Genomic DNA, 23,241 nt, shown 5'->3' with positions numbered 1-23,241 from the left:
ACAAGATGCCTGAGTGGCTTCAGGGTCTCTACCTGGGGGTAGGGAATGTGTCCCTGCCTTGGCTGAGTCTGGGTGGTGGCTCAGGCTGACTGTCTGTGTGGGGGAGGGGATAGCCTGACTACAGACTCCCTCTGCAGAGCTGACGATTAGCAATTAACTGGGAGGAATCTCGGGGGTGAGGTTAATCGGGGAACAGAGGGAGGGCAGCTAGGGTTCTAGGAACTTTGCCCTTGACCGGAGGGTATAAAGAGGAGGGTCCCAGCTTCTCTGGGACTTCCCTGAGCCGCTGAGCAGGAGCTGAAACACAGAACCCCCAGGTGAGCCCAGGGCCTTCTCATCCCAACCTCATCCCCTACTCCTAGGTTATCATCCCGGTCCTCTCACTGCTGTCCTAACTGTCGCCTGCTTCCTGCCCCCACAACATCTCAGGCCCAGCCCAATCTGGCTCACTCCCCAAAGTAAAAAGGACTCATGGTCTTCCAGGGCTGGGAATTCAGCTCGACACCGCTCCTCCAACCCCACAGCCAAGAATCCTTGGGACAATGCTGGGGGTGGGAGTGGGGGTTGGAAGCAGACTGGAGCACTCCCACCATAACAGCCAAGAGCTCCTGGGGCAGTTCAGGGGCGGGACCTGAAGCAAGTCTGGGCTTCCCAGACTAGGGGACAGGGTGGGAGGGCCCTCATTCCCTAAACCATTCCTGGTCTGAGCCTCATTCATGGGAGAAAGGCAGCAGGGTTTGTTTATTGTTGGGGGGTGGGGTAGGGGTTGGATGGGGAAAACACTTCACTTGTGAGGGGAAGCCAGGAACTTGGGATCCAGGCCAGTGGACCCTTCCCTGAGTGCGTGCCCAGCTGGCCCCATGAGCAAGCAGGGGTCCATGGTTCCTCAGCACTGGACAGTCAAGACTCCTGCGTGGCCCTGCCCCGGGCCCACACCTATAGCCTCTTGCCAGCGTGCTCCCTGGTCCCCTCCAGCCACTGGGCCTTCTCAGCTCCTCCCTGCACACGGCCTTGGCATGCATACTCTGCCCCTTCTCCTTCTGGTAACTCCTACTGACCATTCTTTTCAGCTTGATCCCCTCTTCTCTCCCCCAACAGGCCACCCATTCATCACAGGCACCTATATCTGTCATAGAACACTTGTCCCCATTGTCATTTTCCATCTATTTAAGGGATTATTTCATTGACATCTGTCTCTGGACCACACTTTAAGCTTCCTGGGGGCAGGAGCTGTTTCTGTATTCGGCTGCCACTGAACTCCAACATCTAGCTCGGTGTCTGAAATAGAGCTGACGCTCAAGAAGTCCTTGCTAAATGAATGAATGAATGCCCAATTCATGCTGAGCACCTGAGCGTGCGTCCCGGGGCGGGGGGGGGGGGTCGGGGGGAGTGGATGGTGTACTTCTCTGGGTGTGTAGTTCAGGATTACCTGCCATGAGTGTTTCTGCAAGTGAGTGTGGAAGTGTGGATGTGAGCGTGGGTGTGTGAGTGTGCGTGAGTTTCCAGGACACAGCAGTTGTCATTCAGTGTTGCTGCAGGCTCTACAGCGTGTGCCCAGGATGATGTCCTATGGAGAGAGGCTGGGGGCCCCTGCTGTCTCCCCACTCCCAGTTCGCGGGGGGCACATGATGCACGGGGCAGCCTTTGCCTATGTGCCCAGCCCTCAGGGTGAGTGTGCTCCCACCCCCGGACCCTGCTTACCCTCAGTTGCCCACATCCTGGGCGAAGCCTCTAGCACTCCACCCACACTCTCTGACCCCCCCACCGGACCTGGGGCCTCTGACCAGCCTCCTGACCAGCCTCCCTCCCCAGTCCTGCACAGGATCCCAGGGACCTCCGCCTATGCCTTCCCCAGCTTGGGCCCCGTGGCCCTCGCCGAGCACAGCTGCCCCTTCGGGGAGGTTCTGGATCTCCATGACCCTTTGTCTGCCAAGCTGGCCCTGGAGGAGGAGCAGAAGCCAGGTGGGCCTGGGTGGGGAGGTGGCAGGGCATCAGCAGTCAGTGCCCCAGCTCTCTGGCTACTGTGCTCACAGCTGTCCCATCTCCAGAGCCCGGACTGGTCCAGAAGCTGCACCGGGCTGGCCTGAGCCTCCTCAAGGTGCCACTGATGCTCTCTTTCCTCTATCTCTTCGTCTGCTCTCTGGATGTGCTCAGCTCGGCCTTCCAGCTGGCTGGAGGTAGGGCCAGGAGAGGGCACTGGGGGAGGGTCCCTGAAGAGCCTCAGACAGCACTGGCTCATGCTTCCCAGGGAAGGTGGCTGGCGACATCTTCAAAGACAATGTCATCCTGTCCAACCCGGTGGCGGGACTGGTGGTGGGCATCCTGGTGACCGTGCTGGTGCAGAGCTCCAGCACCTCCACGTCCATCATTGTCAGCATGGTCTCCTCTGGCTGTGAGTTGGCCCACCAGGGCCCGGGAAAGTGTGGGCAGCTGGGTGTGCTGGACAAGAGGGTTGGGGGGGACAGGGCAGGGCTGGGGTTCAGGGGGCAAGAGTGGGGACAGGGTGCTGAGGACAAAGGGCAGAGCTCTGGTGTCTCCCACTCTGTCCTCCAAGGCCTGGCCAAGACTCTCAGCAAGGGGAGGTGCCCCAGGAGCTGGAAGGGAGGCAAATGGGGGGCACAACCCCAGGAAGGCTCACCTCCATACTGCCACACAGTTACTCATTCCATCAGTCAGGGAAACAGAACCAAAGAAATCAGAGAAACGGAATCTGCAGGACATACTTATGTGATTTATTGCACGGAATTGGCTTACATGATTGTGAGGCTGGCTAGGCAAGCCCAAAGCTGGGAGGCAGGCCGTGGGGAAGGGCAGGCCGTGGGGAAGGGCAGGCTGTGGGGAAGGGCAGGCCAGAACTCCTGGGCAGAAGCCCGTGCTGCAGTGCACAGGTGGGATTTCTTCATCCCCGGGGAGGCTGCAGATGTGCTCTGACAACCTTTTACCTGATTGGGTAAGGCCTACCCAGGTTATTGAAGTTATCTCCTTTCTTTAAGGTCAGCTGGTTGTAGAGGTGAATCACATCTGCAAAACACCTTCAAAACAACATCTAGATTAGTGTTGGATTGAATAACTGGGTACCATAGCCTAGCCATCACAATTATGTACAACGTGTGCACACACAAGCAAGACACACATTGGCATATAGGACACATGGCTTCATATGCACGTGCCCACACATATTCACATATGTGCACTGCAGTGCATGTGCATTGGTTCACGTGCATGCACATACATATAAACACACAGCATGTACCCACATGTACCTGTGACACTGAGGTGGGCAGAGTCAGCCGCATGGCGGGAATGCCCACTGGGGGCCTGGATGAGGGTGGGTATGGCGGGAAGTGTTTGCGAGCAGAAGCGGCGTGAGCCAGTCAGTTATGAGGCCCCCTCTTCTCCCAGTGCTGGACGTGAGCTCTGCCATCCCCATCATCATGGGCTCCAACATCGGCACCTCTGTCACCAACACCATCGTGGCCCTGATGCAGGCGGGGGACAGGACGGACTTTCGGCGGTGAGGGGGTAGAGTGGCGAGGGGCCTGCGCTTGTGGGAGAGGGTGGTCCCAGAGGTCAGGAGCCTCCGCGGGAAGGGCCTGCCCTGCAACGTGGCCTCCCTGCCCAGGGCCTTCGCGGGGGCCACCGTGCACGACTGCTTTAACTGGCTGTCAGTCCTGGTCCTGCTGCCCCTGGAGGCTGCCACTGGGTACCTGTACCATGTCACTCGACTCGTGGTGGCCAGCTTCAACATACGGGGTGGCCGAGACGCCCCTGACCTGCTGAAGATCATCACGGAGCCCTTCACTAAGCTCATCATCCAGGTAGGAGCAGGGCTGGCACGGGGGGGCACCGGGGCACCGCGAGGGCCCCGCCCTCACTCCCCTTGCCCACATCTTGCCCACAGCTGGACAAGTCCGTGATTACCAGCATCGCCACCGGTGATGAGTCCCTGAGGAACCACAGTCTCATTAAGATCTGGTGCCACCCAGAACCCCTGGAGGTGAGTCCCAGGTCTGGCCCCAGGTGAGAGGACCGCTGATTAGCGTCATCGTCTGTTCAAAATGTTCCAGGTAGACCCTAGAGAGCATTAGCCTCCAGTAGGCAAGTACATCTCACTTTTACTGTGAGTCTGCACCCATGGCAGACATTGCTAATCTCTGCCAGCCTCACACCGGCTTTAGACTGCCATTACCAATCAATCAGGGTTGGCACGTAATCGATCTAGCCCAGTGGTCCTCAAAGTGTGTACCAATGGCACCTGTACTACCTGGGAACCTGTAAGAGATAGAGTATTAGGCCCTTCCCTCAAACTACTAAATCAGAAAAAAAAACTCGGTGGTGGGAGCCTAGCAGCCGAGTTTCAACAAGCCCTCTACATCTGCTCCAGCCTCTAGTTTAAGAACCACTGATCCAGTTCACTCCTCTGGTTTCACAGGTAGAGAAATGGACTCCAAGAGGCTAGGAAACTTGCTGGAGGTTGTACTGCTGTGTCAGGTCCCTGAGCACAGGTCTCACCTTCTAGGGCGCTCTCTTCCCCACTAGGGGTCGCAGGGGGCTAGTGACTCAGCTCTGCCATGTTTTGGGGCCCAGGTAATGTGGGGAGGAGGGCAGGGAGAGAACGCTATAAGGAAGCTCAGGAAAGCAGAGCTAACAGGATACTAGCCCAGGGCCACATGGAGACCTCACTGGAGACACAACAGCTCGTTGTGCCAACATCGGGGCTCCTTCCCTGGAAGACTCCCACAGGCATGTGTCCCCTTGTCCTTCCGCACGGTTTCTACTGCTTCCTGGCTTCTACTGCCCAGATGACAATCTCTTTGGATGAGTTGGACATTCATGGACTGGCCATTACACCAAGCTAACAAGGAAGCAGGCAATCAGCGCTCTTTCTCACTCAGCCATAAATGGGGAAATGCTTCATCAAAACCAAAATATGCCCAGCACCTGCTTTCCCTTGATTCTTACACACAAGAGCAACTCCATTTAGAACAACATATAAGGAAACCTAAAGCCCAGGTCTTTCCTCCTCATCATCTCCACCGCTACTTGATGTCACCAAGCCTTTCTCCCCTGTGGCTTGAACAGAGAACAGCCTTTCAACCTGCCCTGGAAGATTCCCTTGCATCTGAGTGGCGCAAAGCGCCAGCTCAGCCCCCCTGAGTGTCCAAAGCAGTTTGACATCAAAAAGCCTGTGCAGGCAGCTTTTACTCTGGCATTGTGACTTCTCTAACAACCTCCACTTTCTCACGGGCTTGCGGGGCACTCCCTAAGCTCTCCGAATCATCACAATCCTCTCTACTTCATAGCAAAACCTAGACTGAGAGAAATCACACACTTTGATATCTGCACAAAAAACAAGCCATGGAAGGGAGCTCCTGGGCCACCCCACTCGCTGCTCTGAAACCCCGTGGCCCACCTGCACCCAGCAGGTCCCCCTGCCACACGTACCAGAGATGGAATTCCCATGCTGTGCTGGTGAGGTGGACACGAGCATCCCGTCTTCCACGTGAAGCAACCCACCTAAGGTGTCTGGGCCAGAGCTGTCTTCACTGCTCCAGCTGCCACCTGCATGAGCACTGGCTACTCTGCTCAGCTCTCCCAGGAGATCCTTTCCTTAAGAGCAGTTTCCTCGGCCTGGAGAGTCGCTGCGGGTGAGACCTGAGCTCCCTGTTCTCGCCTTCTCTGTGGGATGATTTCAGTAGGAATGTGGCTTGTGCAGCCTTGTGCTCGCTCTTAGGAGGTGATGTGTGCTGGTGGCTCCTCCTGCACTGAAGACAAGTTTTGCTCTGGCCACCGAGTCTCCCTGTGCTCCCTTCCAACCTATCCCCGTTGCCTCCAGCTTTCACCAAGCTGGACCCGACCCCGCCCAAACCAGTCTCCAGGGAGCTGTGTCACCAAGGAGAGGACTGGAAGTCTGTAGTTGTCTAGATGGTGAAAGAAAAACCAGAGGCAGTTTTAGTGTTCCAACACCTCTTGGCGCTCTGTGGGTCTGACTCTGTCTTGTAAATTATCTTCTTTTGTTCTCATTCTGTGGATTGTCAACCATACCTGCCTAGATTAGCATCTTTTGAGGACTTGCAACCTTGGAAGCAGGAATTATTACATCCCCATTTTACAGATGAAGAAACTAAGGCTCAAAGAAACTGAGGCCCAAATCCGTGCGATTGAAGTAGGACAAAAATCCTGGGGGAGTTTGGAGCCCGCGTTCCTGAATCCCCATCTTGCTGCCTCTTCCAGACCGAGTCTGCTGTCCCACCATTCATGCCCATTCCCCACTCTGCCCACCATATCTGAGCGCCACCAGGTGACTACAGACATTCAGAGGTGGTAGGCGGTGCTCTAAAGAGTTCTCCTCTTCACCACTAGAGGGCGCTGCTGGCACGGTGATCTCCCTCTGCTTCCAGAAACAAAGACCCTAGAGCTCCCCTTCCCCTGGAAGAGAATCTATTGCGCAGGCCCACATCCTGGTGTTTCTCCCAGCGGAAGGATTCTTAGAGTCCGGCATTCCTCTGTAAGGTTAATCATCTCGTTCAGTTCCGAGAGGTGCCTCCTTAATTTGGGGTGGCTCTGCGGGCATTTAAATCCCAACTCCCTTCCAAGATTCCTCACAACTAGCCCTTGGGGAGAGGTGGGCAGCATTGTGGACCTCTTGCTGCAGAGGAGGAAACTGAGACCCAGAGAGGTTATGTGTTTGGTCCAGTGTCGCACAGCTGGAAGTGGTTCAGCTGAGGTTTGAGCTCAGGGCTGTCAGGCTCACCATTCTGTTCTTCCCATGGAATTCACGACCCCTCCCACTCCCCCACCCCACCTCCACCATGCCCTGGGGGTATTGCCCCAGACCCTGGGCTTGCTAGCTCGTTATCTAGGCCGGAGCTTCTATCCTCTCCCTTCTTCCCTTTATAGTCTCTGGACTCCCCCTGTGAGCTTAGCCAGGGCCATACAACTTCAGGCAGGAAGGTCAAGTTTCCAAAACCCCAGGTCTTAGCCCCCGGCCCTTGCCCGTCTCAGCACTGCCAGCCCCCAGTGAGACCCCAGCCAAGCTACTGTCCTCCAGCCTCCCAGGATCCCACAGGCCCCTCCCCCAAGAGAACCCCAGGCCCGGCCCAGGGAAAGTCAGTGCGGCACAGGTTGGTCAGGCGCCCATCCATCTCAGGGAGTCATCTTCCTTTCAGGGATCCAGGCTGGGGCCCCTCCAGGAAGGTCCACCAGGCTCTTCTCCAAAAGGGCCAAGACCTTCAGACACATCTGCAGGAGCCACTGATCCTGAAGTAGGATGTCAGCCACACAACACACCCTTTCCACTGTGTACTCCCAGATGGGCCCTGCGAGGGAAGCGTCTGTCCTTATTTGGAGGCACAATTTGCTGAAGGCTTGTCATAAGCTAAGCCCTTTGCTGAGCATTTCACACTCATTTTCTCCTATAACATTTTTAACAGCTCTTTTATTGTCCTGCTTTAGAGAAAACAGGCTCAGGGAGGTGGCATGACATGCGCAAAGTAGTTGGTATAAGCAGCAGGATTTGAACTCAGATATGCCTGACATCAAACACCTGTCTCTGTTTCTCACACCTGGTGCTCTCCCTCACACCTGGTTCTCCTGATTTAAAAGTAGGTGCTATAAGTACTAGATCTTACCTCTATCATACACCTTTTACATGATACAGTTTAGAATCAAACTTAAAAGAGCTGTAACACTGAAGTGCCAGGACCCCACCTGAGTGCCACCCACCGTCAGCACCGGGGGAGGTCAGAGGTGTGTGGGATGCAGAGCTGGGGGTGGGGGTGGAAAGGGAACCAGCGCCCATATCAACTCCCAGAAGAGGCAGAATATGTTTGTGGGGGCACGGGGGAAGTAGTGGCTCTTGCATTTTGCCCGGGGCCCTGGGAGTAACTGTCCATTCTGGGGCTCCATTCCCCTCTGTGAGCCATGGCTCCCCAGCCAAGCCAAGCCCACTTTCTCCTTTCAGAGATCTGGCGGAAAGGGAAGGCACCCCAGGTTGCATTTTAAAAATAACTCTTTAACCCAATGAGGCTACAAATTAGTGTCCGCAGACCAGACTGGCCTCCACAGAGTTGTAAAGCACGCCTTAGAGGGGTTGCCAACATTTACAGATTGCCAAAATTTACAACATTTATCTAAAACCAGAGAGTTGTGGTTTCTCGTGTAGATAAGGCCCTTTGGCCATGTGGGCTGTGTCCCTGGATGGTGACAGTAGCCAGGAGCTGAATAGCTGCTGCCCCTATAGGCCCAGCACACTCCCCCCACCACCTCCACGCTCAGCCTGAGCCCCTCACTTAGGCTACCTACCTGGCCCGGGGCCCTCTGAATTGGGGGGCCTCCCCAGAAACCTCCCTCACTTCACTGATAATATAGGTGGGGGAAGGAAGAGATGTGGAGCCCACCAGTGACCCCTGCCCCCTGCCCCTCTCCAGATAGGGAATTCAGCAAGGAGGAAACGGAGCTTGAGCAAGGTGCCTCAGCAGAGAGAATGGGACGAGGATGCTGGGGAGAGGGGCACCGAGAGGGACAGGTAATAAAAGACGGGGAAGGAAGAGTTTTCAGAAGAAGAGAACTATGGTCAGCAGCATCCAATGCCAAGGGGAGGTGGCAGAAACAAGGGCAAGAAGCCACCAGACCATGGGCCCAGAGAGAGCCAGATTAGTGGACTGATGGGGCAAAATTGCAGAGGGCCGACCGTGGACAGATTTTTGTGTGGCATGTATTTTTACGTCCGTCTCTTCAGCAGAGCAGATAGGCTCAGAGAGGGCAAGCAAACCACCCAAAGGCACGTAGCCAGGAGGCCCATCACCATTCCCCCATCCCCTCTCCTTAATCTCCATATTAGCTCCAAACCCAGGCTGCATTTTCCTAAATTCTCTAAGACACCTTCCTCTTAATCTAGGCTCCCACCCCTATGCCCAGGGCAGAGGCCAACACCAGTCGGAGCCTTGGAAATGCCACCATGGAGAAATGTGAGTGCCTGCATGGTGGGAGAGGTCTGGCCTGGCAGGGGCAGAGCCTGGCAGAGATAGAGCCATCCCCCACTTGGTCACTGCTACTTCCAGCCCAAGGAAGGGTGGCTGCCAACGAGCCCAGCTCCTGCTGTCGAGGTTTAAGGAGACTGAGGTGGGGCCTTAGGCTCCAAACTGAAGAGGGTGGCACTGGTGGGGGCCGAAAGCCAGGTAGGGGCTCAGCTCTCAGCAGCTTGACACCCCCCCCCCAACAGGCAACCACATCTTCGTGGACACCGGGCTGCCTGACCTGGCCGTAGGGCTCATCCTGCTGGCTGGCTCCCTGGTGCTCCTGTGTACCTGCCTCATCCTCCTTGTCAAGATGCTCAACTCTCTGCTCAAGGGCCAGGTGGCCAAGGTCATTCAGAAGGTTATTAACACCGGTGAGCCCAAGAAGTGGGTAGAGAGGCCCCAGGATGGGCCCTTTCAGATCTCTCTACGTCCTGCCACTGCCTCATTGTGATCTGGGGAAAGCCCTACCATCCGAGTTTCAGTTTCCCCATGTGATCAAAGAGGTTGGAATGGGTGATCTGTAGGCCCCGGAGGTGCTGATAGCTAGGGATCTTTGCCTGCCTCTGGCTATGGTCCCATTCTAGGAGATGGCTCTAGGGAGATTCTCAGAGACCACTGTTTGATTTGATCAACAAATGGTCATCAAGCTCCTACGGTGTGCCAAGCGTAGGATTGTGCCAGAGATACAGAGGTGAGCCGCACAGAGATGGATCCTGCCCTCAGGGGCTCGGGGCCCACAGAGAGAGAGGGCAATGAAAAACAAACGACCAGGGAGGATACATTCGGAGAAAAAGAGAGGTAACTGCCGAAGAGAAAGAAAAATGGCAGCACAATAGAGTGTGGGAGAGGCTGGTTTTGATGGGCCGTCGGTGGCCTCTGTGTGGAGGTGACATTTGAGCAGAAAGCTCTAAATGAGGCATCCAGATATGGCTGAAGTGCCTCTGGGTGAAGGGAACAGCAAGTGCAAAGGCTCCGAAGCAGGAACCAGCTGGGCGGGTTTGTGGCCCAGAAAGGTGGCCAGCTGCTCGCGGGAGCTCAGTGAGGGAGGCTGAGAGAGGCAGGGAAAGGTCATCAAGGAGATGGAGGAGCAGATCCCTGGCCACAGGCTGTGCTCCGAGCCTGGACTTTGTGAAGGATGATCGGGCCACTTGGAGGGTTGGGGGCGGGGACTGACACCGTCTGATTTTCATTTTAAGCTTCATTCTGAGCTTTCAGATCTGCTTGGCACAGGCAGAGGCTGCATGACAAATGCTGGAATCGGGAGCTCAGAGGAGGGAGCTACAGAGTCTGCCCGAGGGCTGGGTCAGGGAGGGCTTTTCAGTGGCGGTGCTCTCCACACTGAGCCCTGAGGGTGAACATGTAGGAGGGGGGAGGGTATCTGGGCAGAGAGAACAGCCTGGGCAAAAGTGTGCTGGAACCAGGCTGAGAAGGGCCTTTAACTCAAGATCAGAGGGCCAGTGGAAGACACCGCAGTTGAGCAGGAACTGACAAGCTCCCCTTGGAAGCTGGCGTCCAAGACCTGCTCCCCAAGGCAGGCTTTGGCTGCCCGGCCCATATGCCTCCACTGACCCTGCTGGGCTGGGTTTCCTCGCAGACTTCCCCGCCCCCTTCACCTGGGCCACAGGCTACTTTGCCATGGTGGTGGGTGCTGGCATGACATTCGTTGTCCAGAGCAGTTCTGTGTTCACCTCGGCCATCACGCCACTCATTGGTGAGTGCCCATACTGAGGGGGGGTCTAGCAGGGACAGGGCTGAGCGGGGCGCGGGGAGACCATATTCTGCCCTCTGCCCCCAGGCCTGGGTGTGATCAGCATTGAGCGTGCCTACCCCCTCACACTGGGCTCCAACATTGGCACCACCACCACAGCCATCCTGGCTGCACTGGCCAGTCCCCGGGAGAAGCTGTCCAGCGCCTTCCAGGTGTGCCAGAGGCAGGACTGGGCTGGGACTGGGGCGTGGCACTGACCAGGGTGGGATAACATGTAACAAATGATTTGAACTGCTGACGAGAGGCCATCCACTATGCCAGGCTCTGTGGCAACCATACAGGCAAAGTAGAGCTGGTGCCATCCTCAGGACCCTCGCGTCTACCAGGAAGATGTGACTTAGAATCACACCAATAAACAGTGCGTGGGATGTGCCCTCTTAGGAAGGGGTGCTTAAGAGAGGGCATGGCCCAGTCTGGGGGATCAAGTATGAGTAGGGGATACGTAGGACAGCAGAGGGGTTGCTGTCCTAGGAGCAAAGGAGTAATGACAAGCCAGGGGCTGGGGCCCAGGCCCAGATCCATCAGGAGGCGCCACCAGAAACTAATGAGGAGAAATCTTTGAGCTGCTGGATTTGGGCAGGAGCTTCTGGGGGATTCCTGGGAGAGGGATCCCTGGGGGAGATGTGGAGTGTTCAGGGGAGTGGTTATTTGTCACCTGGCCCAGGAGTGTGTCCATATTTTACTGGAGGCACATCAGCCCTAAGCAGTGACTTTCCTGCTGTCACGATCAGGCCGGGCCCCTATTATCTTTTCCTGCCCAGCTGACTCAGGAGCCGGCCGGGCCTGTGCCCACATCGGCCCCTTTGCCCTCTCCCCTGCAGATCGCCCTCTGCCACTTCTTCTTCAACATCTCGGGTATCCTGCTGTGGTACCCAGTGCCCTGCACACGCCTGCCCATCCGCATGGCCAAGGCTCTGGGCACGCGCACCGCCAAGTACCGCTGGTTCGCGGTCCTCTACCTCCTGCTCTGCTTCCTGCTCATGCCCTCTCTGGTGTTTGGCATCTCCATGGCAGGCTGGCGGGCCATGGTAGGTGTGGGCGCACCCTTCGGGGCCCTGCTGGCTTTCGTGGTGCTCGTCAGCATCCTGCAGAGTCGCAGCCCCCGGCACCTGCCCAAGTGGCTGCAGACGTGGGACTTCCTGCCCCCCTGGATGCACTCCCTGAAGCCCCTGGACCGCCTCATCACCCGTGCCACCCTGTGCTATGCCAGGCCCGAGCCCCGCTCCCCCCCACTGCCCCGCTCTCCCCCACTGCCCGCCAGGGTCTTCCTGGAGGAGCTTCCCCCGGCCACACCATCTCCCCGCCTTGCCCTGCCTGCTCGCCACAATGCCACCCGCCTCTAGGCGTTGGGCCAGACTGCCACGTGGGGTGGGGAAGGGCCTGTGCCTGGTGCCAGAGGTGGAAAGGCAGAGGGGTAGGTCTGTGTCCTGTGGGCGTGGGCCTGTCCTTGTGCAGGTCCTCGGAGGTCTGGGCTGTGTGGTGTGTGAGCCTGTGTGTCAGCCTGCGCGTGTGTACATGATGATGTACCTGTGGGGGCGCTGTGCAGGCTGCAGGCTACCTGGGGATAATTTCCTGTCCTTTGCACATATGTTTGGAGGCCTGTGCTTGTGTCCTTGTGTGCATACAACTCCAACAGGGCGGGCAGGAGGAAGGGTAGGTCTGAGTAGTGACTTGCAGCTGTTTGCTTGTGTATAGATGTGGTGCCTGAGTCACTGGCTGTATTCTCACCCCTCCCGGCCACCTTCCTTCCTTCATGATACCACTCTCCTCGTCCTCACCCAGCTTTCTGAATCACCACTAAGATGCCCTTTCCCAACACTGCCTGATTAAAAATACGAATTAAACTTTGTCCTGCATGTGGAAGCCTGTTTGCTCTCACCTGGGGGGGCGGGGGAGGAGAGACCATGGTTTGGAGTCCAGCAGCACTGTCTCCCCTCCCAAAGACAGCCCGCTGTGCCCTGGAGAGCCAGCCTGCAAACTCACCCCAACAATCTGCCTGGCCCTGCCTTAATGAGTCCAATCCACAGTTCAGATTCCCTGGAAGCACCCCAGGGCCTGGGGCCACCCCCAAAGCAAGTGTCAGGAAGGCTCTCTGCACCTCCATCCCCCAACTTACCAGGCTGGCCTCCCCCATCGCTCCTTGCCTCTGATTCCCACCTCCCTTTTTTTGGGACAAGATCAGTTCTCCAGAAAACAAGTGACAGGTGGGGGCTTGTTAGGTTCACTGAGGGAGGGGACCAGGAGGGTGGAGATGGACAAGAGAGGCCATGCCCCGTGTCCCAGTGCACAGGGGACAGGGACCATCCACCCTTCCTCCCACCTTTGCCCTCTATCTTTGGCAACAAACCAGGCTTCATTTAAAGCCACCCAAGTTTTCAATTCCTCTTCCTCCATAGCCTCTGTCACCCCCAGCTGAGGCCTGCAGAGGGCTGGAAGGTGCCAAAGTTCCTCCCTCTAACCCAGGAACCTCTCTGGAACCTTTGGACCCCAAAGTGGCAGGAAGGCTATAGGGCCCAGACCCAGCTGTAGTCGTTTGGGCCACATCCCCTCGACCCACCCCCTTTGAGGTATGTGGAGGGAAATGCAAGGGCCTGGGCCCAGGGAGTTCCCACGCTGCTCCCCAAGCCTCCTTGTCACCCGCTCACACCCTTGCTAGTGCCCCCTCCCGCCAAATGGAGGGTGTGAGAAGTACACTGACCTCCAGCCTGGTGAGGGGACTCCTTTTATATTTGTGCTGCCCAGAGGTGAGGAAAGTTTTGTGGGAAAGGATGCTCAGGCCTGAGCTCCAGGGTTTGAGAAGGCTGTTCCTTGGAACTCTTGCTGAGCTGCGGTGGCCCAAGGACCCTGGGGAAGGCGACAAAGCTCCTGGACTCCGGTCTGGGGAATCAGGTCTGAGGTCCCTGTGGGGGAACAAATAGCAGGGACCGTTCTAGAGCACAGGGAGCTGGGAAGCCTCTGGACTCAAAATCCCAGCCCCACCAGGAAACCCTTCTGCAAGGATCTTCCATGAAACCGGTGTCATCATCATCATCTCCCCCCGCAAAAAAAAGAAAAACCAAGGATGAGTCTGCCACGCCCGGATCTGACTTTACTTTGGCTCCTCTGCTGCCTGGCTGTCTCCTAGGTGCTATGAGTGCGCAGTCCACGGATCAGCTCGTGCACCTTCTTGTTGAGGATGCCCCCATGCACACCCCGTCGGCCCATGAGCACTAGGAGTGCGCGCGGGGTGTGGCCCACGCAGACGGCACGCCCATCCAGTCCCTTTGTGCGCGCATCCAGCACTCCGTCACCCTCCGCCAGCAGGTGGTCTCGGATGACGCAGCAGCGGAGTCCCGCCATGCTCAGGCCCGCCTTCAGGAAGGTGCTCCGGTCCGGCCCAGTGAGCACACCCACTTCCTGCGGTGAGATGGCTGCCAACAGGCCCCCCGGCCTAGATGCCCACACGCAGCGATTGTCCGAGTGACCCACGATGGCCACGTCGTCGATTCGCTGGTCCCGCAGCACAGCACTGATGTAGCCTTTCCACTCTCCCATTCTGGCTCAAAGTGTGCCCCTCACCTTGCACTTTTGAGGGATGCTGGGCTGCTCCCTCCTAGAACCCCGGGCACTGTAACGTATGTGGGGCGGGGTTGTGACGTTCAGGCAAGGAAATGTCACAGAGCGGCTACCTCCTGCTGGAGAATCGGAGAATCAGAGCAGGGATTCACGTCTTACCCCTGGTGAAGTTCTAAATTTAGCCTGAAGGAGGGGATCGTATGAAAGTCAAAATAATCCTCCAAATCCAACTTAAATGACCCTTCAAGTACAGTACACATGTGTTTAAAAACGAAAAGAAAAATGCCATGTTCGGACTATCGGACCTCTTGGCCCGGTAACCATTCAACCCCCAGAACGTGGTTCGCAAACGTTAGGAGCGTCAGCATCTCCTAGAAAACTGTTAAACAGATCGCTGGGACCCAACTCAGTTTGATTCAGTAGTATGAGGTGTAGCCTGAAAACATGCATTTCTAACAAGTTCCCTGCCCTCCCTGCTACCTCTGGTCCAGGGACCACACCTTGAGACCCACTGCCCTAGCGTGGGTTGGGCGGCAGTGAGGGTCTTCCTCGCAGGTCCCCAGCCTGAAGAGTTCACGTTGCTGTTTTAAAGTTAAGCATTTATAACCATGGTTCTCAACCCCAGCTGCACATGTAATCACCTATGACGTTTTTAAAACATACCACTGCCCACTCCCCACCCCTAGAAATACATACTGACTTAATTGCTCTGAGGTGGATTTGGGGCATAGGTTCAAAAGGCTCCCCCACGTGATTCTGATGTACAGTCGAGGTTGAGAACGTCTCCATAAACTTAAAATATTGGTAAGTTTCAAACGAGAAATAATATGTGGAATCACCTTGCTCAGGGCTGGGTACACAAGGCTCAGTAAACATCAGGGGGACATGAATCTAAATCTTGCATAAGGTATTGATAGATCCTGTTCCAAGGGGTGTGTAGAAGCCTGCACGAGTTCACAGTCTCAGCATTTCCCAGCAGGACCCCTAAGAGCTGTGCCTCTCAAGCATTTCCAAAAGCACTTTATTGAGTGCCCATGCCATGCCTGACACGGGCTGGTGGTGCTGAAACACAATTCTTGCGGTCCAGGATCGTGCCCCAGCCATTCTCACATCCAGAATCGCCCAGGAGGGAAAGACCAGTTCCTGGGAGGTCAGGAATTGATGTGCTCCCGGATCCAGGTCAGGTAGTAGGCCACATCGGTGTATACACCTGGCTTGTTGCGGTCGCCACAACCCGAGCCCCAGCTGATCGTGCCTCTCAGGATGAGCTGGCGCTCTACGGACTTATCCTCACACACCAGCGGTCCCCCGGAGTCACCCTGGGTGAGGAAACGCGGCTCAGCGTCCTTGGCCTGGGGTCTGCACTTGACCCGGTCGGAGGAGAGCGCCAAGCGGGCCCAAGGCCTCACCTGGCAAGCATCGGTGCCGCCCTCCAGGAAACCAGCGCAGAGCATGCCAGGGAGGAAGGCGGTGTCGTGCACGTCGGGGGCGGAGCAGCGCTCCTGAGGGATGAGCGGAACCTGCGCTTCTTGCAGGAAGCTAGAATATTCCTCCGCCCCTGGGAACCGAAAGCGCTTTGTTCACACCCCTTGGGACTTGGCTTGCCGCTTGGCAGTGGACCTGGCTGAGCCAGGCTCTTCCAAACCCACTGATTTCCTGCCTCCTTCACAGCAAGCTCATGAGGGAGGGAGCTCCCGGTAACCCTGTTTCACAGATCAAGAAATTGAGGCCCAAAAGGATCGGGATGTGAATAGGCGCCCCCGGAGCAGGGCTGCTTTGGAAGTCCACTCCGCTTCCCTGCCAGGGAACCTCGCTCCTCATCTATCCACCCTGCTGGAGCGCAGGGCCGGTGTCCTTTAGCCTTGCAGCCCAACGCCCAGAGAGAGAAAGAAAGTGTGATTCTCCCCGTACCCCTCAGGAGATTTGGGGGCCCCCAACAGTGAATCCCAGGCCCTGAGACGAGCGGGCTGCTCGGACAATGGCCGTGCACATCCTCACAACCCACCAGTTCAGAGCCTCCTGTCCCTGGTGGTACCCACGCTGTGGGATCTCTGGCCTAGCCGGGTGACCAGAGGTCTCCCTCCCGCCCCCAGCCGTTCTGCCTACCCTCGAACTGGTGCCCCCAGCCGGCGATCTCGCAGGGCGCGGCCTCGGGTTGGGCGGGGTCGGCAGCACTGCTCGGCAGGCACACTGGCTGAACGGAAGGCGACAGGCGCGCGCAGCTGCCATCCGCGTTTTCCTGCAGGTGCAGCAGCGCTAACCAGGGCAGGAAGGAGTGTGAGGCCGAGACGCCGGGCTCCAAGCCCTCCCCACCATTCATTCCCCTGATCCCCTCGGGGCGTCCCCACGCACCCAGGTCGTGCTGGTAGGTGATGGGCGAGAAGGCCTCGTGCAGGCGGTAGGCGCGCACCGCCAGCGTCTGACACTGCTCACAGCTCTGGTTGTAGCGGACCTGGCCCAGCACCACCGTCAGCTCCTCCGGCGCCGGCCTGTGGGCAGGGCGGGGAGAGGACGCGCGATCAGAGCGGGCCACAGGCGGCCTTGGGGAGCCTCCCTTCTCGAGCCCCTTCCTGGGGTTTAGCTCCTGGGACCCTCTGGAGGGGAAAGGGGGAGCTTAGGGAACGGATTCGGGTGTCGCGCGGAAGCTGGGCACGGAGGAGAGGAGCCAGGGCCCGGGCTGGCGCTGGACTCTCGGTACTGGCCGGTTCTGCAGGCAGTGAGCCGCGGTCAGCACCCAGCAGGAGGCAATGAGGCTGCCAGCGCAGAAATGATGGCCCCAGTACAGCGCGGCGATGTAGGGGTGCGCGCCGGGCAGGGCCACCAGTCCCCCGACGACGCGGCTCAACGAGCCTTTCCGGAGCCGCTGACCACAGCCCGCCGCACTTGGTCCGGGCAAGGGAGTCAGCTGCATCTGCTTTGTTCTCGAGGCTGTGGAGGAGCCAGGGCTAAGGACAGGGAGATCCACGAGCGGCTGGAACGTAGCTCGCCCTCGCCCTCTCTGCTAGGACTTCCGCCCCTTCCCTATTACCTATCATGCAGGATTGAGATGAGGTCTGGAGAGTCGATCTTGGGATCTGCGCTGCCTAGAGGCAGCAAAGGGGAGTCCTGGTACACAGGTGGGGCCTGGAGAGTCCCCCGGATTGGGGCTTGACACTGTGCAAGGAGGCAGTATTCCCAGCTCAGCCGGTCGTCGCTCCACACAAAGCACCACGGGCGGGTGTCATTGTCCGGGTTCCTGTAATCACAGGAGGGAGCACTGTTAGAGCATGGGGAGCCCCAGGGGGTCCTGGAGAGGAAGGGGATGCCTTGCCCTGCAACTCTCGGCGCACCGGCAGAAGGCATGGTCGCCCAGTCCCCAGTTCAGTGCTTGCTCTGCAGTCAGGTTCCGGTAGGTGGCCTCCGAGGTCCAAGGCTGACACCGAGCGCCGGAGAGCGTGGTCTCAGCTTTGCCGCGATAGCTGAGCCCGCGGCCGTCGTAGCAGCTCGCCTTAGTGTCTGGGGAGAGAGGAGACTCCCTGCTGCCAGGGGATAGTATGGTCCCGCCGCCCTCTCAGCCACTCTCTCGTCCCTCGTCGCATGCTGGCCCCACGTTGGGGCGGGGCTTCTGCTTCCCCCTGGGCCCTAACTCACCCACGTCGCAGTTCCGTCCTGCGTAGCCCTCCGGGCAACCGCACAAACGGTGGCCCTCCGCCTCTAGGCAGCGGCCCCCATTGAGGCATGTGTTGGTGCGGCAGACTGGGAGAAGGAGCACATTGAGCCACCTGTGGGCCCAAAGACCCAGCAGAGAGCTGTCCTCCCTACACTGGCACACCACCCGGTCTCCTCGTATCTTCTCCTCCCGACCTTTGACCTTTGGTGCTCCTCCCCACCCAGTTCCCAACGGATCCACTCACCCTGGCTGGCCAGGGGCTTGCAGTGGGCTCGGGGACCCTGGCATTGGCACTTGGTCACACCTGTCGGCTCAAGACTATGCCATGTTTCATTCTCATGGAAGAACTGGAGAAGCTGAGGCTCAAAACACTTCTCTGGGGACAAAGTGGGGCAGCGGTCTCAGGAGAGGCTGGGACCATGCCAAGTCTCCAGAGGTCCAGAGACCTCTTCAGTAGGCCCCTGCTGCTCCTGTTCCCGAGCCCCCTCCCTGGCCCTTGCATCTCCTTACCTCTCTGGCAGTGCTTCCCGGTGAATTGTTCTGGACAGATGCAGTGTGGGCCTCTTGGCATGTTCACACAGGTCCCTCCCCTCTGGCAGGGGTTGTGTTTGCTGCAGTGATCTGAGAGATGGACACAGTGGGAGGCAGGCGGGGAGCCTGAGTCAGACAGATGGGAGCCATGTCCGTACCTGAACCTGTTTGTTTTACGACCTTGTTTCCAGGCCTTAAAACGGGGCTATCCCCCCTTCCAGAACTTCTCCCTCTGGAGGGAGGGAAGGAGCTGGGTGGACCCAGAATCCCAGGTGTGTAGAGTCTGATGATACCCAGGAGAGTAACTAGGGGGAAAAAGAGCGCCTTTGGCCACCCCAGAGCTACATGTGTCACCTTGCACTTTCTTGGGCTCCAAGCAGTATGCCCATCGTTGGTCCTGCTCGAAGTTGGGGGTAGTAGCACACCTGGAGAGAAAGATAAGGCTCCCAGCTCTGCTGAGGGGCTGTCCCGCCCTCCCCATCACAGCCCCCTGTCTCCAAGCAGGGTTCTTGGGTAAAAGGATGGGCAGAGTCCATTTGCCCAGGCCCCTGCTCCAACCACGTCTGGGTTATCTTACCAGGGCCGGGAGCCGGGCCAGCGCCTGTGGATGCATTTGTGGTGCAGCTGCCGGTTGTACTGGAAAGGGAAGTGGCAGAGCTCCCCAGTGACAGTGAGAACTGCAAGGATAACACACTCTCTGAGGATGTTCCCTGTGCCCAACCTTCCAGGTACCACCCTCAGGGTCTAGTTGAAAAGGGATAGACCCTTGAAAAGATCATTGTGCCTTCAAACATCCTGCTTAAGAAGTTGGATTCCAGAGTCAAGCAGCTGGAGCAGACTGTGACTCCAGCACCTATAGCTGTGTGACCTTGGGCAAGTCTGCAGTCCCCCACTTTAGAAGAGTACTTGCCACAAAGTAGGCACTTCATAAATACTTGTTAAATGTTGAAGTCACTTGACCACTCTGAAGCTTAGTTTCCTCTCCGTAAAATAGCAGTAACTATATAGTTGAAAAGTTTCAGTTTTGCATGATAAAAAGATTTCTGGAGATGGGTGGTGGTGATATTTGCACAATATAAATGTACTCAATACCACTTAACTGTACACTTAAAATGGTTAAGATAAATTTTATGTTATGTGGATTTTACCACAATAAAAAATTTTTAAATAATGATGTAGGTATATTAGTGCAGAAAGGTGTCCATAATTTTAAACAAAGAACAAGTTACAAACAGCATGTCAGTATGGTCCTATTTTTATACAAATACATATGCATAAATAAGAAATCTAGAAGGGCGTTTTCAAAATTTGTAAGAGCGGTTTTTGGGAAATGGTGGATTATGGATGACTTTCTTCTTTTGCATTTCTGTAATTTCTAAAATTTTGGCAATAAAAATTTATCGCCATTATAATTTTTAAAAACAGTATAATCGAGCCTCATCATTCACAGATTCTGTATTTGTGAATCTGCCTTCTTGCGAAAATTTATTTGTACTCCCCCAAACCAATTCTTGAGGGGCTTTCATGGTCATTCACAGACATGTACAAAGCAATGAAAAATGTGAGTCAGCAGAAGCATACCTTCCCATCTGAGGTCAAACTAGGTGACACTCTGCTTCTCGTTTCAGCTTTCCTACTGTAAACAAGTGTCCTTTCCATGATATGAGTGCCACGTTTCTCACATTTTGTGCTTTTGGTAGGTGATTTTGCTGTTGAAAATGACCCCCATAGAGCTGAAGTGCTGTCTAGTGTTCCAAAGTACAAGTGGGCTGTGATGTGCCTTATGGAGAATATATGTGTCTTAGGTAAGTTTCGTCCAGGCTTGAGTTATAGTACCACTGGCTGTGAGTTCAATGTTAACAAATCAACAATACCTATTAAGCAAGATGTCTTTAAACAGAATCACACATAAAGCAAGGTTATATATTGACAGTTGATGAAACCATTGTGACCAGAGGCTCACAGGAACCCAACCCTGTATTTCCTTTAGGAGCAATGGTTCAGTATATTTGCTAACTCAGTGTTCGCAGTGACTTTACAGGACGTGACTACCACAAATAACAAGAATTGGCTGTATCTGCTTCAGAGGAGTGTTGGGAGGCTTAAATGAGGTAATGCCTATAAAACACTTAACCTGGCACATAGTACCTGCTCAATAAACATTAGCTGCTCTTTTGTTGTTAAAGGCACAGTGGCACTTGCTGAGGGCCAAACCAGGGACAGGACAATAAAGGAAGAGGGAGGGGTTTGAGATGGACTTTTAAGATGCCAATGGGCTGGACAGAGAGGAGGCTCATCCTCAGTAGGTGATTAGACAAGGACAGGACACCTAGGCTGGATCAGACAGGAGCGCCGGCCGAGAGCCGTCTGGCTGAGGGTGAGGTGAGGAGAGGAGAGGGGGCTGAGGCCATTGGGGCTGGATATACCGAGCCTCAGTGCCCTGCTAAGGGGCTGGGCCTGTCCCCACCAGACTTGCCACCAGGGGCAATAAGGTCACAACTCTAGGTGAATATTTAGTGCCTGGGAGAATGAAGGCAGTGGGGAGCTATGGCAGGGTTTGAGGAGGGGGGAGATGGCAGACCACCCCCCTCCTAAAAGGGAGCTTAGTAAGAAAAGCTAATATAGTTTAAGCATTTACCATGCACCTGATGGTGGGCTGAGTGCTTTACATGGATTTATGACTCATTTCTCCTTCCCAACAACCCTAAGAGGTTTACTATTACCAGCCTGGTTTTACAGATGGGGAAATTGAAGTTTGGAGAAGTCAAGTCACTCGCCCAGAGTCACCCAGCTCATAAACGATGAAGCCAGGATTCAGAGGCATTTGGACTCCAGAGCCCAGCTCTCGATCCTTCCTTGTCCATGGAGGGCCCTGGCCACTGTGTGGCAAGACTCAGTGAGTGTATCGAGGAAAGGAAAAGAAGAGGGGAGGCTGGGGAAACTGAGGAAGACTGGCAGGCAGTGAAATGGCACTCAGATACAGCCCAAACCCTGCCCTCAAGGAGCACACAGCACACTACCACTCTGGCCCCCAGTGCCCTTGGGCACAGACCTGGCGCACAGCTGGCACTCAGGTCTGAATGTCAGCCAGATGCCTCTGGGGACAGGAGTGATGGTTGTGCGCAGGATCCCACCCCTTGACCCAAGAGACTGACCACTGGTGCACTCCCAGCCGTACTCATTCCCACCTAAGGGTATCTTAGGAGGCAGAGTGGGCTACTTACCCACTGTGTGTTCATCTGCTATGCGCTCATGTGCCTTGGGGGCTTTCCGAGTTGGAGTCTGCAAGAGGGGAGAAGAGGGCAAGGAATTTGCCCAGAAAGTTGTAACCTGCCCTGAATCCTATGCCAGTCCCCAGCTTCTTCTCACAGCCCACAGATGTAGAGATTTCCTCAGGAGATCTGGACCCCTTCTTCCTCCTCCCTTCTCAAGGTCCCTTTCCCCCAGAAATGCAGGCCATGCCCTCATAGCCATAGGCTCTGGCTGTCTCCTCTGCCTGGGCCTTCTGGGCTGGTCGTGGGCAGAGACCAAGGCTGTGATAAGGGCGCCCAGGGCCATCCCAGTACACCCCTCTTGGTTCCCACAGCCCTTACCGGAAGTGCCGACCCCAGGCTCACCAGCAGGGACCCCAGGAGCAGCAGAGCCCTCATGGCGTCTGTCCGTTGGTCCAACAGCCTGCCCAGGAGTCCAGATCAATAGAGTTGGCCAAAGGTCTCTGAGGCATGGGGAGAGGAGATTGGTCAAGCTGCCCTCCTGGGCCCAGTGGGGCACATGTTGTTTGTGGAAAGCCAAGCAGAGCAGCTTCTTTGGCAGGCCTCCAAGGGCAGGGAAGTTGGGAGTTGGGGGTTTGGGATAGAATGATGGGGAGCTGCATCCCCCCTCTCTTTCCTAGACAGTGGGACTGGAAGCAGGAAGAAGGACTTCTTGGTTTCCAGGTCCCATTAGGGATGAGTAGGCTAAGGAGACCCAAGAGAAGCTCCCTACTGTTGCGATCTTAAGAGTCCATTGCGAAGTGTGGTTGTTTTCTATTGTTGCCTAAAATGAACCACAAACATCACAACTTAAAACAATCTCCACTTATCAATTCACAAATCTGTAAGTTGAAAGTCCAGCACTGCGTGACTGGGTTTTCTGCTCAGGGTATCACAAAACTGATACCACGGCTGAGTTTTCTGGAGCCTTTAGAAGTGGAAAAATCCACTTCCAAACTAGTCAGATTGTTTCCAGAATTTAGTTCCCTGCATTTGTAGGACGGAGGTCCCTGTTTCTTTGCAGACTGTCAGCCAGGGGCCACCCTCAGTCCCAGAAGTTGCCTTCATTTCTTGCCATATGGCCCCCTCCATCTTCCAAGACAGCGGAGAAAGTCTCTCCCGTGTGGAATCTCCTTTTCCAGGAAGAAACCTGTCCCTTTCAAGGGGTCACCTGATTAAGTCAGGCTCACCAAGGATAATCTCCCTATTTTAAGGTCAACTAATTTGGGGCCTGCATTACATTTGCAGCATTCTTCCACAGAAACATCTAGGTTAGTGTTTGAATGAATAACTGGGAGAAGATAAGTGTACACCAGGGGGTGGGAATCTCAGGGGTCATATTAGAATTCTACAAACCACAGAAAATGAGAAAAAGAAAGTAAATGATTCTATGGGAAAAATGCTAAAACAAGGGGCGCTAAAATGTGCACTTGGAGTATAAGGGAGGGCGATGGGGTGAACACGTTG

At 55.9% G+C, this 23,241-nt stretch overlaps 3 protein-coding genes across 3 annotated transcripts; 1 reads left to right on the top strand and 2 right to left on the bottom strand.

Moving 5' to 3' along the window:
- Positions 1-267: 267 nt before the first annotated feature.
- SLC34A1 (solute carrier family 34 member 1) lies at positions 268-12,614 on the top strand. Its single transcript, XM_033096516.1, has 13 exons — positions 268-317; positions 1,528-1,668; positions 1,813-1,962; positions 2,049-2,177; positions 2,249-2,392; positions 3,403-3,514; positions 3,623-3,818; positions 3,902-3,997; positions 8,900-8,969; positions 9,224-9,391; positions 10,615-10,731; positions 10,816-10,940; positions 11,610-12,614. Exons 2-13 carry the CDS (start codon positions 1,560-1,562, stop codon positions 12,129-12,131), a joined length of 1,938 nt encoding a protein of 645 aa, XP_032952407.1. The 5' UTR covers positions 268-317; positions 1,528-1,559; the 3' UTR covers positions 12,132-12,614.
- A 1,255-nt stretch (positions 12,615-13,869) lies between these two features.
- PFN3 (profilin 3) lies at positions 13,870-15,220 on the bottom strand. The gene has a single exon (XM_033095750.1). The coding sequence runs from the start codon at positions 14,320-14,322 to the stop codon at positions 13,909-13,911; it is 414 nt and encodes a 137-aa protein (XP_032951641.1). The 5' UTR covers positions 14,323-15,220; the 3' UTR covers positions 13,870-13,908.
- A 123-nt stretch (positions 15,221-15,343) lies between these two features.
- Positions 15,344-22,203, bottom strand: F12 (coagulation factor XII). Its single transcript, XM_033095749.1, has 14 exons — positions 22,117-22,203; positions 21,748-21,805; positions 19,101-19,200; positions 18,878-18,948; positions 18,503-18,613; positions 18,237-18,368; positions 17,974-18,078; positions 17,673-17,838; positions 17,372-17,578; positions 17,046-17,288; positions 16,696-16,832; positions 16,450-16,599; positions 15,753-15,901; positions 15,344-15,662 (listed from the first exon to the last, which is right to left on the bottom strand). Exons 1-14 carry the CDS (start codon positions 22,171-22,173, stop codon positions 15,495-15,497), a joined length of 1,854 nt encoding a protein of 617 aa, XP_032951640.1. The 5' UTR covers positions 22,174-22,203; the 3' UTR covers positions 15,344-15,494.
- Between the last annotated feature and the right edge of the window lie 1,038 nt (positions 22,204-23,241).

Source organism: Rhinolophus ferrumequinum, chromosome 24, assembly GCF_004115265.2.
Source record: "Rhinolophus ferrumequinum isolate MPI-CBG mRhiFer1 chromosome 24, mRhiFer1_v1.p, whole genome shotgun sequence".
In the NCBI taxonomy this organism is placed as follows: Eukaryota; Metazoa; Chordata; class Mammalia; order Chiroptera; family Rhinolophidae; genus Rhinolophus; species Rhinolophus ferrumequinum.
This window is presented reverse-complemented; position numbering and strand designations above follow the sequence as displayed.

What these genes read in the sequence shown, in the direction of transcription:
- SLC34A1 (XM_033096516.1), top strand. Translation starts at nt 1,560, where the DNA reads ATGATGTCCTATGGAGAGAGGCTGGGGGCCCCTGCTGTCTCCCCACTC. An exon ending in GGCCTTCCAGCTGGCTGGAG is followed by an intron (nt 2,178 to 2,248) that starts GTAGGGCCAGGA and finishes CATGCTTCCCAG; the next exon opens with GGAAGGTGGCTGGCGACATC. An exon ending in GACAGGACGGACTTTCGGCG is followed by an intron (nt 3,515 to 3,622) that starts GTGAGGGGGTAG and finishes CTCCCTGCCCAG; the next exon opens with GGCCTTCGCGGGGGCCACCG.
- PFN3 (XM_033095750.1), bottom strand. Translation starts at nt 14,322, where the DNA reads ATGGGAGAGTGGAAAGGCTACATCAGTGCTGTGCTGCGGGACCAGCGA.
- F12 (XM_033095749.1), bottom strand. Translation starts at nt 22,173, where the DNA reads ATGAGGGCTCTGCTGCTCCTGGGGTCCCTGCTGGTGAGCCTGGGGTCG. An exon ending in AGCAGATGAACACACAGTGG is followed by an intron (nt 19,201 to 21,747) that starts GTAAGTAGCCCA and finishes TTATCCTTGCAG; the next exon opens with TTCTCACTGTCACTGGGGAG. An exon ending in GGAGCCCAAGAAAGTGCAAG is followed by an intron (nt 18,614 to 18,877) that starts GTGACACATGTA and finishes TCCATCTCTCAG; the next exon opens with ATCACTGCAGCAAACACAAC.